At 37.2% G+C, this 24,322-nt stretch overlaps 1 protein-coding gene across 3 annotated transcripts in view; it reads left to right on the top strand.

The window, feature by feature from the left end:
• The window catches only part of patj (PATJ crumbs cell polarity complex component), a 222,948-nt gene that overhangs the window by 8,005 nt on the left and 190,621 nt on the right, over positions 1–24,322 (top strand). For 2 of the 3 annotated variants that reach the window (XM_008109348.3, XM_008109353.3), the window contains exons 5-12: positions 501–640; positions 1,793–1,988; positions 5,316–5,444; positions 8,643–8,864; positions 12,442–12,532; positions 14,275–14,366; positions 15,344–15,485; positions 16,355–16,474. In XM_008109348.3, coding sequence (XP_008107555.2) covers positions 501–640; positions 1,793–1,988; positions 5,316–5,444; positions 8,643–8,864; positions 12,442–12,532; positions 14,275–14,366; positions 15,344–15,485; positions 16,355–16,474 — 1,132 coding nt within the window. The remainder of the gene's footprint in view (positions 1–500; positions 641–1,792; positions 1,989–5,315; positions 5,445–8,642; positions 8,865–12,441; positions 12,533–14,274; positions 14,367–15,343; positions 15,486–16,354; positions 16,475–24,322) is intronic. The other variant, XM_062979565.1, reaches the window with a different exon arrangement.

Raw genomic sequence — 24,322 nt, 5'->3', positions numbered from 1 at the left:
ACAGTCCAGTCTCTTTAAGAAGGAATGTTTTTATGTAAAGCTTCCATTAGTGTCAGTGTAGGGCAGGTGAAGGAGTAGGATGGCAGGACTCCTGTGTCTTGTTCATAAATATCTGAATAGACTTACAGTTCTTAAAGACCAGGGAATCAGTTTGAATGTTATTCCTCTGAATTCATATTTCTGCTCTGGGTAGTTGATGTGTTATAACACCTCTGTGTTATTTCTTCCTTCAGAAAAGGTAGCACCTTGTGCTGCATTTTTGACTTTTGTTTTGCCTTCAGATTCCTTTCTGAATGAAGTGAAATCAACATACTGCACATAGTCATGGCATGAGCGAAGAATGAAAATAGCTTTAAAAGTCTGTAGCATTTGAGGATTTTTATTTAATTATTTTTAAATATAAATTCTTTACTTCTATCAAAATTGATTGTACTTTGTGATTGTATTGTATTGTAAAAGACAGATTTCAATATTATTTTAATATTTCTCCTGTTTATTAGGGCAGGCAAATAGAATATATAAATATTGAGAAACCATTCAGTGGAGGCCTTGGATTTAGTGTGATTGCTCTTAAAAACCAAAGTGTTGGAGAATCTGGTATCTTTGTCAAGGAAGTTCAGCCAGGAAGCATAGCAGCCAGGTGAGATTTTTGTCTTGTTTGATCAAGATTCATAATAATATCACTAGTCAGGTGAAGCATACGATTTTTTTTCACATTGTTCATGGATAATGTCAATATTTCCAGACACTGAATCTTGGAGCCACAGAGATAAATCAAACCACAAAGCATTTTGCTGTGTCTTCCTTATTTTAATCATCATTTACAAGAAGAGAACAGGTTCCTTATGGAAGGTGATACGCAGAGGTTCAGCTCTATATCATTGCCTACCTTAGCATTTTGATTGGATTTGAACATGCAAAAAACCTCACAAACTGACTAATTCAATATCACTATAAAGTGTTATTTTTGATAATATAGGTGCGGAGAGGTGCTGTTGAGAACATAGGATGTGACCTTTATGAGTTAATTCAAAGGTCCATCCAACTCAGTATTGTCCACTCTGATGGGCAATAGCCCTCTTTAACTTTGTCTGAACGGCGCTATTGTTACCTGGCCGTTTCTCCTACCCAAGTACTAACCAGGCTTGACCTTGTTTAGCTTCTGAAATAAAACAATGGCTGGCATCCTGTCAGTGACATATGCTGTATACGGTATGTCCTTTTTCTCATTGCAAAAGTTTATATCGGAAACCATCCAAGCCTCTACTCAGTTTTGCTGTAATGCTCTCCACCCCTCAATGGCCAACTAGTGGAGAGGTGACCAGGAGGGATCAGAGAAGTATCTGGCTGTAGCCAGATGTGGACTGATGGCATAACTGGGTGAGACCTCCAGCATATCCCAGTGGATCTTGGTGGATGATGTGTTTGGCTGTGGAAGCATAGCTAAACACTTTTCTGATTTTGTGTCACTTTCTGCCAGCAATGGAATGCCACATGTATGTGTGTTGCATCACAACAGCATGTCTAGTAAAGGAGTTGTAAGTGTGCCACATGGAGAACGGTTATTCTATTCTCAACCATGTAGGCTCTTGGCATGTTTGTTTTTAGTTTCATAAAGCCCATTTAGGAAGCAAATAGTGAAGGTGAAATGTAAGCAAGGTATACTGCTTGACATGCAAACCCACTGCTGTGGTAGTCAACCCCTACTGCCACCCAACACCTGCTTTGTTTTAGAAAAATTATTATGTTATAGCTACAGCACTTTAAAATTTTCTTCGGTGTTTTATGGAAGGGATCAACGGTTAAAGGAAAAAGACCAAATATTGGCCATTAATCATACCCCATTGGATCAGAACATTTCCCATCAGCAAGCAATAACATTGCTCCAACAAGCCATGGGTTCCTTACATTTGGTTGTGGCCAGAGAGCTGGCCCAGAGAAGCAGTGAGACCTCAGCCACCTTAAGCAGTGCTAATTTACCTCCAATGGTAAGTTGGATTATAATTTTATTAGAATTGTTATAAGGGTTTTACATTTTTTAAAGATTTTATTGAATAATTTAACTCTATACCACATACATAGCTAAGTAAGTCAAACTGAATATGTAGTAGAGGTATACATGAATCACAGAGGTATACATGAGGTATACATGAATCACAGTATTTTGTTTGGGTGTCAGGAACAGCATCATGTGTGGTGATCATGTGAAGTGCCTAAAATAGACACAATAAATCAATTGACCGTATTTAATTTTGTAGCATTAAACAGCAGTGTGGAATATTTGCATGCTCTTAAGCCATCTGTAGCATTATATAATCTGCTGGTAAATATGCAAGTACGTGCTAATGAGATGCTAATTGCCAGTACTAAATTATAATCATTTTTGTGCTATGTCCATCTTTTATTCATAAATCCACTAATAATCACAATAAACATAATAATAAATATAAACTCTCAATCATTGCTTGAGAATATTTTTAATTGTCTCACCAATTCACATGGATATTGGATTTGTTTAAGTGATAATATACTTTAAGTCCCTTTAGCCAGCTCTCCTAAAAAAATGAAATAAAGGTTAAAAGCTTGATGTTATGTATCATGGCCTAGTCAAGACAAATGCAGGGAAAGATTTATGTTCCAGAATTGAAAGTATGGAACTTTTTGTAAGCCTTTCTTGGAAGAGTCTTGGAAAACTGTTGCTTCATGATTTGATTTCACTTCATGACTAGTATTGTCCAATTAGTTCAACTCTTTTCTTATTTATCATTCCTCCTTGAGACCAAATCTGAGGACAGAAAACTTTCCAGATTTGTACATGGGAATGAGTGACTTGTGTATCTCATAGTTACAAGCCTGGGGCCTTTCATGCTCTTCTAGGATTTGGTTATTTATTAATGAGATTTCTGGAATCATTTCAAATTGTGTTTTTTTTCTGTAAGTTTCCTACTTGAGGAGTAACCTTATGAACCATGAACATATCTCATATTTTTCCATGCTAATTGGTGACCTGGCATAGTAAGATAAACCAAATAATTGGCAGAGAGTACATGGGACATTTGGCTTTATTTTACACCTATCTTACTGCTTTGTTACATAATTAAACTTTAACTCCTCACTACTGACAAAAAATTAAAAATAAAGCTTTATATTATGATGAAATAAATATCTATATCATCTATATCTATATCATAAACCTATCAGGCTTTCAATGAGATAGTCAGGTTAATTAGGATTGTTGTTGTTGTTGTGTGCCTTCAAGTCATTTCAGACTCAGGGTGAGTCTAAGTCTAAAATTATTTATTTATTCATTTACTACGTTTATTTACTACATTTATATCCCACCCTTCTCACCCCGAAGGGAACTCAGAGCAGCTGAATGTACATACAATATATTATATTATTAGCATAACACAATATTAGCATTATATATTACTATATTGAACTATACCACTATACTGTAATATTATATGTAATATATAACATATAAGAAATATTATTATATGGTATTATAATTAGTATTATATTGTATAAAATGATAATATTATCAATATCATAAGTATATACAATATATTATATTATTAAAACTGATATAAAAATTTTATATTATAAATAAGGGCGGGGGCCAGGTAAATGACCTTGGAGGGCCGCATCCGGCCCCCGGGCCTTAGTTTGGGGACCCCTGATCTATATCATGAAATAATTTTTACCTGCATTCCCTATCATATAGGGAAGTTCTTCCCTTTTCTAAGTTGATGATATTCACTCCTTGCAGTGATAAACAGTGGGTCACGTGCAGGGAAAGAAAGTACATAGGCACCTTGTTGGAGTGCAAAAGGCCCCAACTTTTGTGGTTATAGGTGCTGCTTTGGCAGAATGTGATATCAAATCCAGGCATCTGACAATCCAGCATAGTCCAGTTGTTCTTTTTGGAGAACATGAAGATAACAGGAAGTGGGGTTGACATGGGTATTAAGTACATGTGGTTTCTCCAATAACCTGTGAATTATATAGGAATCATCACTCTCAGATTGAACATATGGCCTCTCCCTAGATTGGTGATCACAGGCATGCTAGCCACATCTCCCCATCTAGGCTAGATCTAGTGCCTTTCCAAAACTACCCAAAGTTGTGATACAACATAAGTAATACCATATCAACAGAAACAGATGCAATCTGTTAGAAAAATGTCCTTGTGCAGCTACATGAGTGGACGAAGCAAAAGGGGTAACACAGCTGGAAGTGTACCCATTCCCTAGGCAGACCAGAGAGGGTATCCATCTCCCACCCAAATGAACCAGCCTCTTATCTGGCATTTGTTTATGCTGATGGACCAGATGGCTGAATTATATGCAGAACCCTATGGAAACTACATACAGTCTGGAGAACAAGCCAACAAACCACCCCAGGTAGCAATGTAGCTCTATTTCACATAATTGATGGGGATTTGTATCAATCATCTCATTTTCTTTGCATGGGAAGAGTTCCACGTAATATAGAGTCATGTATCTCCATTGGTCCTAGTTTGTTATTTTTTAAATTTAAAAAAACCCTAATAATGGATAATTTTGAAAGAAACCTTTATAGTGGTCTGGTATTGTGCAATTTATTTTGATTTAGTTTTTTAAACTGCTGATACTGTTTAGTGCACAATCAATGTCTGTTGCTCTGAGAATTTTAATGATTAAAATGGGAATTGCTTTTTTCCACTAAAGAATGTGCACTGGAAAGATTGATCACATGCAAACACAGGTTCCGAGTAGGAGTTCTAAAGCTTTCTTCAAGTTTAAGTAGTTCTCATGGTCTGGAGAACACTCTGCTAAATCATATGGAATGGAATTTGTGTCATTGATTGCTGTTTTATTTATTTTAATTTATTTATTTGGTTTATTCAAGTCTGATGAAGCTCAGATTTATATTGGTCCTTTAAAATTCGAATTCACCGTCTTTCCATGGAGCTCCAACTAATACATGGCCCCTTCCCCCTCCTAATTCTGCTGGTCCTGGCATAGTAATTCATGTCCTAGTTCAACAGCGTGTAAATATGGTGTGCACACTAAATGTGACCCACTATTCTATGCTTTTTAATCTTGTTGTGTTCTGTATTACGTTATAATTTCTGCCATAAGTCATGCACTTTTTTACCGTCCTACTTATTCCAGATGATCTGGCCACCAAGAAGGCGTTTTAGAGTGGTGAAAATTGTGGTAAAAATACCTGTTTTTTTGTATGTGGACTATAAACTCCACATGTTGTGTGTAAATTGATTACTGCCAAATGTGTGATAATAAACATATGTTTGTTTTCCCTTTTTTCAGATCAGTTGGGGCCACATTGAGGATGTTGAGCTCATTAATGACGGCTCAGGGTTAGGTTTTGGAATTGTAGGAGGAAAATCAATTGGCGTAGTGGTAAGAACTATTGTTCCTGGAGGACTAGCAGATAAGGTAATTTGATTACACTATGTTAATTTGTCCTTTTTATAAAATGGATTTGCTGGCAATTCTAAGACAAATTTAGAGTACAATAAAGCCCCCGTATTTGCATGAGATATGTTCCCAGCTGGATAGCGCTTACCTAAAATCAGAGATACGACTGAATGCCATTACATTAGCTGTCTTCAGTCCCTGTTCCAGTCCCAATCTAGAGACTCCTAAAGCAGCATCCGTTTTCAGAATTTCCTAGGTCCTCCAATGCAACTGTATGGTAATTTCCAGGGGAAGCATACTATAGAATCTCCTAGATGACCTAAAAGAATCCTAGATTACTTTCCCCCAGTTGTAGATAAGTGAAACACTAATATGGATTTCATACGTATGGGATTATTATTCTACTGTATAATTGTGATAATTAATGTAGCTCACTAGAATTTCACCTGTTTTACTGGGTCTAGCTCAGTCCGGCCTCTCTAGACTGTAGAAGGAGAAGCATGGGTGGAAGATGGGATATTTCCTATACCTACATTTTCCACTCTTCTTTCCTGCTACAATTAGCAAATGTATGTATATTATCCACCCCAGTTTGTGCAATATACGTGCAATGTACATAGCATACTTGTCACATTCACAAGCCCAGATATGTCAGCAATGAGTAGAATGAACTGAGAATCAAGTAAAATAGTATCTACTACAGTTCTACCTACTATGCACTCCAGTTCTTCCTTTTCTGATCACCTATCCTGCATCCACTCTCAGAAGGCAGTTATGCACAGGATGTTTACAGTAGCCAAATAGTTCATGGCAGAATAATGAATCTGCATATAACAGTGAAAGATTACTCATATTATCTAATACAGTGTACAAAACCAAGGTAATTAAATGTCATTCTGCATCATGTGTCTCAAATATGTCTCGATTCATAGCAGATAGGGGCATACTAAAAATGTGCGTACTTTTTGGGCAACGGTTAAGCAATGTTTTCATGGTTATACACAAGTGCAGAAAGGTTGCAACACAAAAGCTGCATTTATATGTAATGCCCAGCCATGGTTTTCCACTTTATGTTCACTTCATGAGCTTATATGCATACTTCCCTCTTTTTTTCCCTTCTCACTCTCCATGGTGTACAGTTGTTTTCTGATACCAGAATTTGATCCCAAGTTGCAGCTGAACTACATTTTGAATTGTGTATTTTTAGGTGCACAAGTCTGCTTAGGGATGTAGTAGTCATAAGAAATTCTGAGTCTCTTTGTTGTTATATATCATGTCTCACCTGGCACTAAAATTACTTGTGCATTTGTAAAGAAAAGAAAAGTTAAATAAAATTGCTGTCTTTAACCTTGTAGATACAAAGTGATTCCTGTTTTATTTTATTAAAAATAATGTTAATGTCCAGAATAGGAAGTGTTCCAATTCATAATATAAATGGAAGTTGGAGTGTTAGAGAGATCTGAAATTCTAATATTGGCTCTTCAGCCGTTGTTGCAAAGCTGCCTGGTATAATGAATGCTTTTATACTTATGTCTTTGGAACACCTGTTTTGCTATAGGGAACAAAATGTTTTGGCATTCAAAATAATATGTCATACTTTCTTAATTTACAACAGTCTAGAGTGATCAAGAATAGGGGTACAGGATAAAATAGAAGTAATGCTAGGAAATGTTGAAACAAAATCTTAAGAATCTATTACTCAAAAGCCAGTGCAAATATTACTTTCTGCAGGGCTTACTTATTCAAATAAACACTTATGTGGACAGTTCCTTCATACTTGCAGTTGAATGTCAGAAGCGCTGTTCTCAAATCAGTGCCTACTTCAGCAACGTGCCCATGCATGAGTGGACTTATGTGAGCACATTTCACAGGTAGACTCTGAAATGTAACATCTGTCCCACATCAGAAATACAATCCTGGGAGAAACCAGAAAGTTAACTTCTAATTCTAAATGCAGGTCAATCATTTTGTTATCCATTTGTGGATGCAAGGTTGACTTCTTATGCATGGCTGAGATATTGCCCCCCCCCCCCCCACACACACACAAAGTGTCTGAAGACTTGTTCCTGTTGGTGTTTCTCCCAAGAGATAATCTGTGTTGTAATAAAATTACTTCAGAGTTCCCTGGAGTACTGTGTATTTGTGTATAAATCGATCTCATGTATAAGTCAAGGACAGGTTTTGAGGCCCGGATTATGGATTGTGACATGACCCATGGATAATTCAAGGATTATTTTGCAGAGAGGGAAAAACAGCAATGTTGCCCTTAAAAGCCCAGGTTGTATTCACTGCCATTTTCCCATCCAGACATTCAAAAGGGTCTTTTGCTACTCTGAATAAGGGGATGGCCCTTTTTTAATATAAGTGAAAGTACAACATTAACTCATCAAAAAGAGAGCCTCTTTTCTGAGCTGAGTTGCAAAAGGAGAGAGCTTAGTCCATCTAAAGATAACCTAAAAAGAAGTACCAGCCTACTCTACCTTTTAAACGCTTCTTTGATGGGAAGCACCAGAGACTCTCCATAATTTTCCCACCCAAGTATTTTAAAAAAACCAGAAGTGGCACCACAGCAGAGAAAGTAAAGGCACTTGGTGCTTCTTTTAGATTCTTCCAGGTAGACTAAGCTCTTGCCTTTCACTACTCTACCCAGAGAAGAAGGTGGTTCCTTTTTAAATGGGAGTTAAGGCACAGTACTTACTTTGACATATGGATAATTCAATTTTGGGACTGATTTTTTGACTGAACTTTCTAGACTTGTGAAGTAGCCATTATAGAAGTAACTCTATATAAGGCTTTAATGGGTTCATTGGTTCTGCTCTGAGTATGCTAAGGGTTTTACCCTTGAAGCAAGTCTGTTTTGGATATAAAATTTGGTTATAAAATGTAATTCTTTTTCTACTTATTGCCCCATTTCCTGATAGGAATTTGTGAAGCTGAAGCACTTTTCTTTACCAGTTTTTTTCCTATAAAATAAAAACCATCAAAATTTGGTATTTTCCATTGTGAATTAATGGGGATCTAATATTCCAAACCAATTCTAGCTTATTTTTCTAATATATTTTAAAAGGAAATAGATATTTGATTCTTGCCTTGAATAACCTTTAATGCTGCATGGTTTTTGATTTGATGACATGTCGTCTCATTGTAATTTAGAAAAAAATGGAATTTATTGTAATTGTTAATTTATAATTTTAAAACTATATTGCATGCATGAAGGATGGCAGACTCAGAACTGGTGATCACATCTTGGAAATTGGTGGGACTAATGTACAAGGAATGACCAGTGAACAGGTTGCTCAAGTCTTGAGAAACTGCGGAAACTGTGTTAAGATGGTGGTTGCCAGGGATCCCTCTAGCGAAATAACCGTAACGCCACCAACTCCTGCTGCCCAACCTGTTGCTGCACCAACATTTTTCCGAGATGGGCAATTTGACACTGTGAGTATCTTCGTACTTTATATATTTGCTATGAATTAATATCAAATCCATATAAGTATTATGAAAAGTCTTCACACCTAATTTCTTAATTCAAACTTCCAAATGCAATTAAAATAATAATTCCTCACAGTGTTAAACTCTTTATTTAGAAATTCATCCATCAATAGAGATGAGAACTTGATATGGAATTCTCTTTTTCTGTTTCAAATGTTCAGGAATAGAAACAGAAATGTACTAAATTCCTTTACTCTACATGACTATGTCATCTGCTGAAATGCTTCTTTAACATGTTATTTCAGCTTTGGTCATATGAAACTGTTCTGTTGAAACTAAAGCATTTCTCAGTTTTCAGTGATTAAAATTAATGCTACTGAAAGTATTTAGGAAGTCTTGAAATGTAAGCAAAGCTTACATCTGGCATTACATCTGTTTCTACTGAGCTTTTTAAAGATGCAGGTGTGGAATTTTTTTTTCATGTAATGTGGTTTTTCTGTCTGCTTGCTTCTTTTTGTCCTCATCAAAAGGTGCACTAAACTAGGGCTTTATAAAGAGAGCAGAGCCAGCCCCCCTTTTAGGCATTGTGAAGTAGGCAACCCCTACTAGCAGGTGATTTTAAGGTCACAAAAAGTCAGATTTTTTTTTACCATAATAGTAACAACAGCAATGTTCTTAATACTTGGAAAGACAATTAATTTGGCTACTGTCTCTTTGAACTGGGGACCCGGGGTGACATTTGCTGCTCTATATAACACCACCACAAATTGCCATGATTCAGTATGATTTATGTTACTATAACTTGTTTCTAAGTGTGCATAGATCTGGTGGTTCCTAAAGGCTTCTTAAATTATCAGGATTAGCTCTGTAGCTAAGGATTTTAACTGTTTTTTAATTCATACAATAATGTTTGATTCTGTTTTAATCTATATATATATAAATGTAATGTGTGTTTTACTGTGGAGTAAACAGCAAAACCACTGAACCAAATCACAGCAAATTTCACCACAAAAGACAGTCATCTAAAATATGTCTTTCAAACAAAAAAAAAACCCTAGAAAAATAAAGTCCAAATTAGAGGACCAGAAAAAGCTGTTTTTTCCCTAGCTGCCAGTTAGAAGGGTAGGCTCCGCCCACTTCGTCTCCTAACAACCCACTCAGCCACAATGGAGCTCAGGGCTTCTTCACTCAGGCCTCTTCCACACTGCCTATAAAATACAGATTATCTGATTTGAACTGGATTATATGGCAGTGTAGACTCAAGGCCCTACCACACTCCTATGTAACCCAGAATGCCAAGGCAGGATAATCCACAGTATCTGCTTTGAACTGGATTATCTTGAGTCCACACTGCCATATAATCCAGTTCAGTGTGGATTTCATACAGTTGTGTAGAACAGGTTCCATATAATCCAGTTCTAAGCAGATAATATAAGATTATAAATATAATATATAATAATTACTGTGGTATAATAATACAGAACAATATAATCTCTAAAATCAGGACAGTAAATAGAGAGCAACACTCTGAAAACAGGGGAATTCCAGAAAGGAAACAACCAGGGCCAGCTAACACCTCCCAACAAAGGATTTCCCCAGGCAGGAAGCAGCCAGGCTTTGAAGCTGCAAGGTCATTAAATGCTAATCAAGATGACTAACTGCAGCATTCATACTTGCTGCATGGAGACTATTCATTGCTATTGAACCTGGCCAACCAAGAATTCCACAAGGTAGAAAGCAGCCAGGCTTGCAAGCAGCAAGGCTATTCAGTGCTGTTCATCCTGGCCAACCAAGATTTCCCCTAGATAGAAAACCCTCAAGTTTTGAAGCCACGATGCTACTCCATCCCATTCAACCTGCCCAAGGAAGGATGCCCCTATATAGAAAGCGGCCAGGCTTTGAAGCACCGAGGCTATTCAGTGCAATTCAGATTGGCCAAAAAACCATTCCCCTAGAATGCAAGTACCCAGCCTTCCAAGCAGCAAGCCTATTCTGCTGTATTCCAGCTCACCTTATTATCCAAATTATTTGCTTATCCAAGCTTCTGCCAGCCCGTTTAGCTTGGATAAGTGAGACTCTACTGTATATACTGTACAGTGAAACAGGGTTGTTTTATTTTAGCCCATAATATTAAGAACCAGCACTTCATGTCCTTCAAATGATTTTTGTTGTAACCCTGTCTTAGCTATGATCATTGGTCATGCTGACTGATAGAAACTATAGTTCACATTCAGTAGATAGCTCTAGAGTGAAGATCTATTTTCTACTTGAATTGCATTATTGCTTTACTCTAAAAGGTTAGACTAATAGTGTCAGCCACCTAGAGTTATGCACTCGAAACTATTTATTCATGATCTCTACATAGCCCCTAGTTTAATGAAAGTTAGGGACTGCAATATCAATTTACTTAGCAGCAGCAGCAGCAGCAGCTGCAGTTGATGGGAGTCTCTTCTCCTTGTTGATTGCAAAGCAGCTGCCCAATGGTCCCCTCCTCTCCAGCAGAAGGGAAGATTGTATGGGGTCCTGCTTCTGCCTGTCATACCAGTGGTCACTGGGGGGGGGGGGGGGATGAAAATGTCAGTTTGCTGCTTCCCTGCTGATAAGGGAACAAACTCCCATCAATCGGCTGCTGTCCTGGATGTGGGCATTGGGAGTATCAGGACAGGATTCAGTATGTAGTACTATGCATTTGTAACTCCTCGACAGGATTCCAGGCATTATTTTTAAAGATCTTTTAATAGTGAATATTTTATGCTTTTCTCTTTGTACATCTCAATTTATGTTGTCCCTGGTATAAATAAAGTAAGCATTGCTTTTGTTGCTTATCTTACCTTTGTTTGTTTCTGCAGAGCAATCTGTAGGTGCCTTTTTGAGATGTTAAAGAACATTTATATCTACCACTTCAGTTTTATCTAGGGAAACTATATCTTTGAAATCATTCCTGATAATTTCCCTTCTTTGGCCATCTGCTATGGGCCAATACTGTTGCAGTGCCAAGCCTTTCGAACAAACTATTTCAGTGTTGCAGACACTGAAACTATGAAAATAATGCTTTGTGACCTGGTGTTGATATAGAACTTTATAAAACCTTAGGTCTTTTGAACTGAAGGGATGGCCAGTCAGATGATGAATTATGTGAGTTCTCAGCAGAAGCTGTGCAAGTGAAGACTAATGTTTCATCTTTTGAGGCCTCAGTGCTATTTTTTGTGCCACTACAGTAGACTCATTCAACCAAACTACTACTGAATAGTTTGTCAATATTGTACGATCTCCATATCTGTGGGGGATAAGTTACCAAAATTTGTGTGGATATGTGAAACTGCAGATAATAGAGAACTCTATTATTTTCAACGGGGTGAACAATGGAGGCACAAAGAATGAGGTATAACTTGTACAGGAAGCCCTAAATGAATAAGTGAAATCATGGCTAAGTGAAACCAGGTACATCAGTTCTGTAGATATGGAGGTCATTATGTATTTAACCCCAGTAATTTCAATGGCCTTGCTCTAATAGGAACTGGTAAAATGATTTAACTTTACATTCTAACATAATTTGAATGTACACAATGCCTTTCTTTCCCAGGAAAATGAAATTCATGAAGTTCAGCTGACTAAAAAGGATGGGCAGAGCCTTGGCATAACAATTGTTGGCTATTCAGGAGTTTCTGATACAGGTGAGCTATATGTACCTGGTCAGATTAGGAAGAAAGCATGTGAGAGAGTTTTTGGAATACATTTTACAATTCAGTTGTTAAAGGGTGGTGGGAATGTTCCTTAACCATCGTGATCAGTTTAGACTACTCTGTTAATAGTTTAATGGCTTATGTGATTAACATGTGTACAAAATCAATGGAGCCCTGCAGCACCTTAAAGATTAGAACTTAAATCCAATTTTCATCTCAAGTAGAGTAGACCTGTTGAATCAATGGAGATTATTTAACTGTTGATTTATCAAATTCCCTTTGATTCAGTGGCTCTAGTTTAGCATACCCTCTCATCCCAATTAAATCTTTGAAATGCAGTTCAACAATTATACAGCATAGTAAATGTAGTCTGTAGGTAATCATACTCTTAATACATTATTTATCCTTTACTTCAATATTTTTTTGGAAGTAGGGGTCAAAACAAAACAAAAAATTTCAATTTTTCAATTTCAATGAATTTCATAATTATTAATTGGGATTTCATTATACATTTTTGGTAGTGTGAGGGACACATTTTAGAAATTTTTAAAAAGTAAAAATAAAGAGCTAGTGTAGTGTACGGATTTGGGTGCTGTAATAGCAGTCAGGATAGATGGCATGGTTTAGTAGTTTGTGTTTTGGATTAAGATCTTAGGACCTCATCAAATTTGGCAAATTCCCCATCCTAGAACACTTCACCAACACAGGCAGCACAGAGCCCACCAGATCTCATCATATGACGTGCAGGTACTTCAGGTGGAGCTCCGTGATGGCTGCTTTGGCGAAGTGTTCTGCGACGGGGAATTACGAACACAAAACTATTCATGTTCAGATTGGAAATCATGGGGACAGCACAGGAGCATGCCAGAAAGGTACTTTTTTGGTGTATGCTGGGCAAGTGGGTGATGCAGAGCGCTGGGCAATGGATTCACCCCGCTGCCCCACAGATCCCCCCACTGTCTCCCACATTAAGGACCTTCATGTGATGAGGTCCTTAGAGACAAGAGTTCAATTCTTTCTCAGCCATAGAAACCCACAGGGACCTAGGGCTAGTCACCTCTCTGCTGTTCAGACAATGGCAACCTCCTTTGAATAACTTTCTCAAGAAAGTCCTACAATAGATTTATGTTGGAGTCAACATAAGTGGATATGACTTGAGGGTATATAACAACAAACTAGCACTAAGAAATCCCTGCTGTTCCATAGAAGCCCAAAACACTATGGCAGATTCACCATAAATTGCAGTCTTGAAGACACATAAAAAGCACCAATAGCTAATTAAAAAATAAAAATAAAACAGAAGTGTGGCCACAGTAGAGCTATGTCTACTATCTAAGGTCTCAAAAAGGACCAGCATGATTCCTGCCAGCTCTTTGCAGTTTTGTTGTTTATTATGCACCCTCAAGTTGGTTCTAACTTATAGCTAGGCTATCACAAGCTTTTCTTGGGGGAATTTGTTCAGAGGGGTTTGTCATGACCACCTTCTTAGGGTGGCTGAGTATGACTTGGCCAAGATCACTCAGTGAATATCCATTACTGAGCAGGAATTTGACCCCTTCCCCCTGGCATGAGTCTGAGTGTAACCACACTGTTGTCTCTCACCCCCCAACATTCTCTGTCATTCAAACCCCCTTATTTTAATTATTATCTGTCAAAGCTGCAGATTGACTAGTTTCTGGGACTCTGCAATATGTTTCAGATACATTAATAGTGCTCTTTGTTCCTCTTTAAAGTGGAATCTTCGGGGATTTTTGTCAAAAACATAATACCTGGCAGTGCTGCGGAACACAGTGGCCAAATAAGAGTCAATGACAAAATTACTGCTGTAAGTTATTTTGAGTTTTTTTTTGTTTGTTTTTGAATACTGAAACTTTTTACATTGAAAAAAAATCATTGGTGAAGACTGGAATGTTTTAGGAATGAAATAATCTCTTCCAGAATACTTGTTTGAAGTGTCCTTCTGATGTAGCCATATGGGAATAGGCTTTCCATGATCTAAATCCTGTTCCTAATAGTGTGCTTCGTTCAAGACTCACGAAATCAAGACTATCCATATGTTTTTATCAATCACATCCAGCTCTCACTCACACAAAATTGCATCACAGAAAGAGGCTCCCAGGTGGTTGCAGCTGCATATAAAGGGCATGACCACTGACCATTAAGTTAACCCCCTTTAATATTGTGTGATATTAAATTGTATTGGCTTGGATGTTAATTTCTCTGCCGTGAACAGAAAAGAATTCACATTCAAGTGCCTTTCTTGCTTCCCGTTTCTCTCGGCAGTTCCCCGCATGCCACAGAGGTCTGACCCTGGGGGTTGGGGGACCCTTGGGAACAGTGTATGATGTGGTGTGCTTTGCTGCAGCTGGAAGGCAATGTTGACAGATCCCAGAAGAACAGAGGAGTAATTTAGGATTCAGCTCTATGTCTCTTTCTCTGCTTTTTTATTTTGAATTCTTGAACTCTTTGTTGCAGGGATTCTTCTATCTACACTTTCTTTTCCTCACTTTTAAAGCTTGTCATTCTCAAATAGGTCTCAGCTTTTAAATACTTAGTTTAGTCTGATAGCTTTTTCATGACAAGGGATTTAAACAATATTGGTGTAGTCTTGATAATGATATTGTTGTAAATTCAAGCCCAGTTTAATCTGTACTTTCAAAGATATTGTTTTAAGTATCATTGGACATAAAGAATGTGGCACCAAAATAAGCATTATAGGTTGATGTTCTTAATCAAGCAATCTGATTTGTGTCACAAATTACCATTTTTTTAAAAAAAAATGCATGGTGTTGTGTTCATTAGGTGGATGGTATTAATATTCAGAATTATACAAATCAAGAAGTCGTGGAAGCATTGCGTAAGACGGGGCCAGTTGTACATCTGACATTGCTTCGGAAGAAACCATTGTACCCTGCTTTCACTTCACAAAGAGGACTAGATACAGGTAAATTTCTGCTTTGAAAAATGTAGGTTCTCTTCCTCTTGTTTACTAAACTTTTGTTTAATAAGATAGTTGTGTATTTCTCTAGATTACTAAACTGACTGACAGTGGAATCAGTAGCTCTAGTCATACTCTTAACATTGCAAACAGGTATCATAGCAGGAATGCTTTACAGAAGGATATGTGTGGGGCTTTCCATGGAAAATTTACAGATATTACCTATCATGGTAAAGAAGTATTGTAGTCACTTAGTCCATAGTACACCAGTTCAACATGGTTAATTTCTGAGACTCAAAGCTGTTATATAGGACAGAGCTCTCAAAAAGGTATAATATTTTCCAAGTGCTAAATACAATGTACATAGCATTAACTGCCATTTGTAGCTGCATCTAACTCAGGTGACAGAAAATAGAGTGGAGTATCATCACTATGTAGTTACACCTTCTGCCAAACTCTCTTGGGAAGTGGTTTGTAGAAAATGCTGCAATATATATTAGAGAGTATAAAGAATGTGGGACATTAGGTAGAACTTCGTAGGACACATTCACAGATTTTCTTTACAGTTTTGCAATTTTGCAATATGCACAAAAATACTGTATATTGATGTCCCTTCTGAATTATATATTCTTATATTTTTATACTTTGTCATATGATTTTGTATTGTCATTCTGCTCTTTTAATGGAATGCCAAGGAAAAGCCCATCTCCTTAGTTACCTAAGTTCTGATTGAGGACTAAGGCTTTATAATAATACATTTAGAGAGGAGTTATCCATATTGAGTGATCATATGGAAAGCTAACATCATAGTTGCAGTGGAGTGACAGTAAATATTTCATAACTGCATCATTGATAGAATGCTGTCTTGATCACAGTTCAGACAGATGCACTGGCACTGCCAGATGTGAAAACTGAAAGAAATTTGGACAATGAGGAGCCTCAAGAGCAAAAAGACAACTCTGAAAATGAACGCAAGCAAAAACTACAGATAGTTGGTAAGTCAGACATTATCATTATTGTACAATATTAATATTTCAGTCAAGTTTTAGTAGTATCACACGTACGTATTGTGAAATGAAATATTGAACCATTCACTTTTCTTGTGGCTTGCTTGGATCCCATCCAACAGAGAAATTCTCATGTTACCCAAACCTCTCCTGGGGCAAAACGTTCCTGGCTTGGAACTAAGACTGCTGAAGCAGCCAGTTTGTCATCCAAGTAGGGGAACAGAGGACATAAATGTCTTGAAACTCTTGGCACTGGTTACCTCCCTTAGAGGCCACAGCTGCTTGAGGCACAGATTCCCTCCATGTAATATTTGTTTCAAGATGGTTGGCAGTTAGAAGTATGTGAGTTTCATTCCTTCACTAGTCAGTGTCTCTTGAAGTTTACCAGACCAGCTTACTCTGAATCTTCCTGCACCATACCAGTTGTGATAAGAAAACTGTCAAAAGCAAGTAATCTTAACAGGTATAGCAAGGCGCACACAAAAGAATTGTATTTAATGTCAGTCACGTATTAACTATTACCACTTGGCCCTAAAGAAGTAGGATTGCCTTGCACAGGCAGGTATGACCCAGCATGTTTTCCCATGTTTCCAGGCTTAACACAGAAGCAATATAATGAGAGGCAACAACATTATATTTTGAGTGCAACAGGCAATGATTACTTGTTTCTTGTAAAAGTTGGTTATGGGTAGTCAGTTAGGGAGAATATTTGGCCATTTTTAATTGATTATCCTTTGTCCAATATAACAACTTGTTTTCAAGCAACATGTAACATGAGAGAGTATGTCTCCCAATTGTAATGAATAACAAGAATTGATTACAGTTAATAATAATAATAATAATAATAATAATAATAATAATAATAATAACTTTATTTTTATACCCTGCCTCTATCTCCCCAAAGGGGACTCAGGGCGGCTTACATGGGGCCAAGCTCGAATAAAAACAATAGCAATATAAAACACAACAATAGACAAAAGACATGCACAATTATAAAAATTTAAACATTAGCCAATAAAAACAAATGACAAGAACTAATAAAAACATGGATTAAAACGGAGAGGTTGTAAAAGTAGACTGGGTAAGGTGCACCATATAAATATTGTAAACACGAGGTGACTGATAAAGTGCTGCAAATTCTTGGAAGTGCAAATTGGGATGGGAATAGACCTTGTGTCTATATCAAGTTGACAAAGGTAAAAAGTGCAAACCGGTACAAGTTAAGAAGTAACTCTGACAAAAAGACCAGTAATCTGACTGCAGTTTTCCAAAACCTTGGAGAGAAACCATCATCATCCCCAAAATTTCAGATCCTTTCAATTGAAAAGAGAGAGTTTACATTATAAAGCAAGCAAGCTGGTTTACCATTGTTTTGAACAGATGCTAAGGGTTATGTTTTGTGGCTTAAAAAAACCCCCAAAGCAATCTGATACATTTCCCACAATGAACATGTCCTTGTACCTCTTTCAAAGGCAGCACAAGAATGTCTGAATGAAAGATTACTGTTTATTTCACATTAATGCTTTTGTACGAAACATGGTTTCTTTGAAGTCAGTTTTATTTATTTTGATAGAGTGAATGTTTGCATAAATGTGCATTGGGTTGTAGCCTTTTTGGTCAGGTTTTGTCATGATTCACTTATGTGTTTTTGGAAACTCTTATCTTTTCAATTTGTTGGGGGGAAAGAGATTACCCAATCCAGAACAGTTCCACTTAGCTGGTTTATTCCCTTCTGTCTGTCTATAATTATCCCTTGCTGAGACCACAATGTGTGTGGAAATTTACATATGTAGATGTGTTTCTAGACTGTGGTTGAATAGTCAAAAACATGCTTACATAGAAGACATGGAGACTAACTAGATCCCTGTCAACCTCCCCTCTCTCTCAACATTTCTGCTTTGGGAAGAAATTGGTAAGGTACAATATTAGAGAATAGCGTTGATGAGCATGATGAGATATGATTGTCGTGTGTGTTTGCCATGCTGGTGAAGGATCTTAGAACAGAAAATAGAAATTCTGTCCACCAGAGACCTATAAATTCCTAGAGATGTGTTTTTTCAGCTTAAAAATGTGGTTTTTTATTCACAATTTTACACTTTCATGAGAGTCCTACACCTCTGATGCCCGTGAAGCCCAAATGCCAATTAAGACCCACATGTACTCTGGCAGCAATAGTAGACACATTATAATAGCATCATTCACAACATCAGCCACACATATTCTAGTATAATACATGTTATCATCCCTCAGCAATGCCACTTGCACTCTACATTGGATAAACAGGACAGTTTGCATGTAAAAGGAGAAATGGACACAGATCTAATATTACAAATGCCAAATCCAAAATCACCAGTTGTAGATAATTTCAGCCTTGCTGTATCTACAAAAATGTGCTTTGCAACAAAAAAAATCCAAAAGAAGTTTCGAATGTGAAACTGCTAAAATGAAATATGTATACATTCCAAACAATTTAAAATATATGAAAAGAGATAATGGTTTCTTGCACACTACATATAGTGTAGTAACAGAGGTTTCATTACAGTTACATATGTAACAAAGGATTTCACCTCCAAAAGTTTTCCTAATTCAATGGAACCGACTTTCAAGTAAGCGAAATATATTGCTTTCACATCTCAAGACTTAGATTTCTATCATCTTATACAGTCAGTTCTCCACTTTCCCTGGAGTTGGGGACACAAGGCCCCTATGAAAATGAAACACTTAAGAATAAAGAAATGAATGTGTGTGTATGTGTGTGTATATATAACCTGAGAGAATATCTCTCTAAAACCTTTAGGTCTTCCAGATGGAAGCCAAACATAGAATTGCTTTGGAGGACCTAGAAGTTCCTAAAGAGGTGTTCTCTCTACAAATCTGTAGGTTCTTCAGCATGACCGTAGGACGTCATCCATAGAGTCTCACTGGAGGACCCAGAGATTGTTACAGATAACATATTTAATCAAATCCATGAATAATCAAATCTTCAAAGGTCGAAATCGCAGATGTTGAGGGATGACTGTAAAACATTTTGAAGATTTGGAGCCAGCATCACAATTTGCATCCTGTATCCCATTTTACACTAACCCTACACCCATAACAGTGTAATTGCTTGAAAGCCCTGCAACATTAATTTTGTGCTCCATTGTTGTATATGAAGAAATTGATTTCAATCTCTGAAAGTCCCTTGCTATGATAAACCAAGGAAAAATCAAAAGTGCTGTCATATTCCTTCTCTCTGTTTCTCTTTTATAGGTTGAAACCCATGTATCTCCTTGAAAACTTTTTGAGCAATGAGTGGGATGTAAACTGCATTAAAATAAATATATAGCAACTTGTATATGTAGGCATTAGAGAAATGCTTTTTTAAGGAGGCAGAGGCGGAGGCATCTTTTGTTTGATAAGCTGCTTCACAGCCAAGTTGCATCTGTTGCCTTTTTATTTCACAAGATGCACCATGCTGCAGATTTTAAAGTGCTAACAGCCTTCTTTCCTGTGCTGCAGTTGACAAATTATAATGACATTGAGTAATGTTACTCTTCACCATATCTGTGCATTCATAGAGTAATGGAAAGGATTTTAAACCAAGTAAGTGGTGTGTGGCAAGCAATTCAACATCCATATTCTTGGTGTTTTCTAAAATCCTATCTTATTGCAGAAAGATAAAAAAACCCATTTAAGATACAAGACTCTAAAAGAGTGTTTTCATACTGGTAAATAAATTGATCTACCTCTTTTACAGAGAGCTAAAAGCAGTCATTTCATTTCAAACATCGTTGATACTAAAGCAGTGTCTATAAATGTTCACCCTGGAGGAGAATTTAATGGCCAAATTAAATTCCAAAAATAGGTACTTATATTGGAAATGCTGACAGGCACTTAATTATAATAGCGCTAACGTAAAACACCACTAATTTAATGCCTTGTCTAAACTCTGGAAAAGCCTTTCAAAGTTAATGTAAAAAGCATGTTTTATAAAATCTATTATTTCTTTAGGTGTGAGGGTGTTAAATTTTTTCATTCAGATTCTTGTTTCTTGAAGAGATTTGAAACCATGTTGTGCACTAGCAGCTACAGTTTTCTTTAGATGTACTGCACTCATTGAAATAGACATCTAGCAGATTAGTAAGGCCTGAGCACCCATATGAATGGATTTTGTTACAGTGCTGGTGCTGCCATTGGAAAGTCTGGAAACCTGAATGAGTCTAACATGTAGTGGCCAGATTTGTGGCTTGAAGCTATACCAGGCTGTACCAGATATTTTTTCTATAGCAGCTTCATTGTCCTCCGGCCTATTAATGGATACAGTTCAAAGTACAGTTTATGATCTACAAAGCCTTATGCACTTTAAGTCTTTGAGTCTTAGATTAACTGGCACACTATATTTCTCTATATCAGTGGTTCTCAACATGTGGGTCCCCATATGTTTTGGCCTTCAACTTCCAGAAACCCTAACAGCTGGTAAACTGGCTGGGATTTCTGGGAGTTGTAGGCCAAAATACCTGGGGACCCACAGGTTTTGAACCACTGCTCTATATAAACTTTCTGGGTTTTGAGATGTCAATATGATTCCAACTGAGTTTTAAGATTCTTGGGGAAGGTTTTCTCTCAGTTTATTTGCCCTTACAAATATATATTGAGGACACATGGGAGGACCTTCTTCGCGCGTGCTTTTATGCTGTGGAACCTTTTCCTATGGGAGGCTAGATTGAACACATTCTTGCTATCCTTTTGTTGGCAAGCAAAAGTTGCAGTTTAGAAAGGTATTTGGCCATTGTTTGTTGCTCTAGGACACAGCTTTCCAAACCTTTCATGTTGATGATGTGCTTTTTAGACATGCATCATTTTGCAATACAGTAATGCAGTTTTCGTAGCAAAATGCAGGTTAAACCTGTCAGGACCCAGGCTGCAGAACACCAATAACCATGCGCAGAGGCCAGACTCTATCTAATATCTTTATTAATGAAATATATAAAAACAATAAAACCAAGTGAAGAATATAGTTCAGAAGCAGACCTTTCAGATAAGGCCAAATATAGTCCAGAAAGGTATTGTCCAATATAAAATATTAAAGTTCAAAGTTATAATCCACTTGACCGAAACACACACTTTGCCAAGCAAAGTGTGGGGAAATGTCAGAGTCTTTAAAGTCCAATGAAGCTTGACAACAAGGCTGGAGAATAAACTTGATTCTTGGCTAGATCAAGACTTGAAACGAGGCAAACATGAAGCATGAACAAGGTCTGTGGCAAACGTGAAGCAAGGCAAGACTTGAAACTTGATCCGGGAAGCAGGGAACAGGGATTACGAAGTCCACACACGATCTCACTCCTCAAGCTGATCAATTGACTCCGCAAGGTTCCCCTTGCGGCAAAACCCCTAAATAGGGTCTCGTTTTCCCGCCAACAGAACACTTTCCCTGGAGAACGAGAAGCAAAACCCAACTCCGTCCAGATGCATGACTCCTTAGAATTTCCCAAGGGAAGCAGACCTAATCAGCTAATTGTTTGGCAGCGATTCTCAAGCTCCGGCGATTAGCCTCTCTGACTCCTCTATCTCTATTATAATTGTCCCTCCGGGAAAACGGGGGAGAATTCTGCCCAAGGCCTGTTTGGCTAACTTCTGGAGGGCAAACATCCTCCAGGTGGAGAGGCTCCGTCTCTGGTTGAAACGGCAGAAATCCCATGTTTTCCTCTTCGTCTGCCACCATAGTACTAGGAACAGGACTACAAGGCCCATGAGTCATCACAAAACCAACCTCTTATAAGAGATATGGACAAATACAGAAATTGTAATATTGAAATGTATGAGATCGTAATATATCTCATAAAAACCTTTCATTTATATTTTAAAAAATATGAGACAATAACATACATTTTCAAAATTTTTGTCATTTCTCATTACATTTCCATGACACATCTACACACTGCAGCCAATAAACTAGCATGTCACAACACACAGTTTGGAAAACTCTGGTCTAGGACACTGCTTCTTAAAATATGGGTCCTGACCAAAAATAGGGTCTCTTTAGCTCAATGTTGGAGTCACACACAAAAAATGGCAATAGGAAACTGTGACTTAAAAAAAATATTCAAACATACAAGCAAAGGAAAAACATGCTTATAAAATACAACAACACAAAACAAAATTAAGAGTAAAATGGAAAAATGAGGTAAATAGTACTACCAGAGAAAACAAAAACAAGTTTTCATTGTATACAAAAGTAACTAAAACACCTTTATCTGCAACATACAGCTTATACACCTTCTAAACAAACACCTGCTAAACTAATCTACAAGGCTCCTGCTCATTGCCTGAGGATTTTAACTTCTTATTTGTTAGTTCCTTTAAATATCACTTAGTTTCTACTGTTCTTATTTTAATACCACTCTTCTTTATCAGAAATCCAATAATAGAAGATTGTCCTCATCTTTGCTGTACAAAGCTTCTGCCCTGTCACCCCATTTACACAAATCTGTTAGCAAGAACATTGAAGGTTTACAGTGGACTCTGCAGAAAATGCTTCAGCTGTGCTCTAGAAAATGGGAAATCACTCAGCTTATTTCACAACCCCTACAAATGCTGATTTATTATTAGTAAATGTTTGATTTTTCTATGTATTTTATGTACCTACATACCTGGGGTCACGTAAAAATTTCTCAGGCAAAACAGGTTGCAAGTAGAAAAAAGTTTAAGAGGCCCTGCTCCAAGCGATTAAAAATGAAAGCCAAGGAGCATTGTATGACCCCTGTATCCATGGGGGATTCCTCTGTCAGGGGTTTTCCTGTATTGCACTTTTAATCTTTCCTTTAGCAGTTATATTTTAACTGCTAATAAATTTTTACAAATTCAGGCCCATATCTATAAGAGTTTATTGGATGGTTTTAAATTCTTTATTACTATTATGATTAATTTTAGCCATACTGTATTTAATTGTCTTGAGGGCTGCTTTGGATTGCATACATGGAGAAAGGCATAACTTTAGACTCGATAGGGAATGTATGGGATATAGCTGTAAGAGGGAAATCCCTAAGATTAACTGCTGATTCAAGATCAACTCATATGTTACTGTATTTATGCAGGAGTATTTCTTAGGGTTTTTGTCCATGTCCTTCGTAAGGAAAAGTACAACACATTAATGGTGCCTCTTGTCTTAACATTTCATAGAATAATAGTGTTGAAAGAAACCAAAGGGCCATCCAGGAATGCACTACCAAAACACTCTTGATAGATGGCCATCTAGCCGCTGTTTAAAAACCTCCAAAGAAAGAGATTCCACCACACTCCAAGGAAGTGTAGTCCACTATTGAACATCTCTTACTATAAGGAAGTTCTTTCTGATGTTCAGGTAGAATCTTTTTTCCTGTAGTTTGAATCCATTCCTCCATGTCCTAGTTTCTGAAATAGAAAACAAGCTTGCTCCAGCTTCAATATCACATCTTTTCAAATATTTAAACATAACTGTCATGCCATGATTCCAAAATAGGACTTCTATATGAACTCACTTTCCTAGGATCCCCAATGTTTCTTTACAGGATGTGTGCAGTATCTAACTTCCACCTTTAGGGAGAGGTGGTAGGAGCCTGTTTTCAACACTTTCATGCCAGCTGAGATCTTCTGATCAGTCTGTCTTCATTTTGTTGTGTGAAGTAAAATATTAACAACTAGCATTAAGGCATTACTGCAAGCCAGCATTCCAAAAGGACTCCCGCATCACACCCAGGACTTGTATATCTTGTAATAAACATCTTTAAAAGATTGCTGGACCTTAAAGAAGGGCTGCCTTGGACTCTTATATATTTTTTAAAGGTGTGGGGAGAATATGTTATATAGTTGTCA

This window comes from Anolis carolinensis, chromosome 4 (genome assembly GCF_035594765.1).
Source record: "Anolis carolinensis isolate JA03-04 chromosome 4, rAnoCar3.1.pri, whole genome shotgun sequence".
In the NCBI taxonomy this organism is placed as follows: domain Eukaryota; kingdom Metazoa; phylum Chordata; class Lepidosauria; order Squamata; family Dactyloidae; genus Anolis; species Anolis carolinensis.
This window is presented reverse-complemented; position numbering and strand designations above follow the sequence as displayed.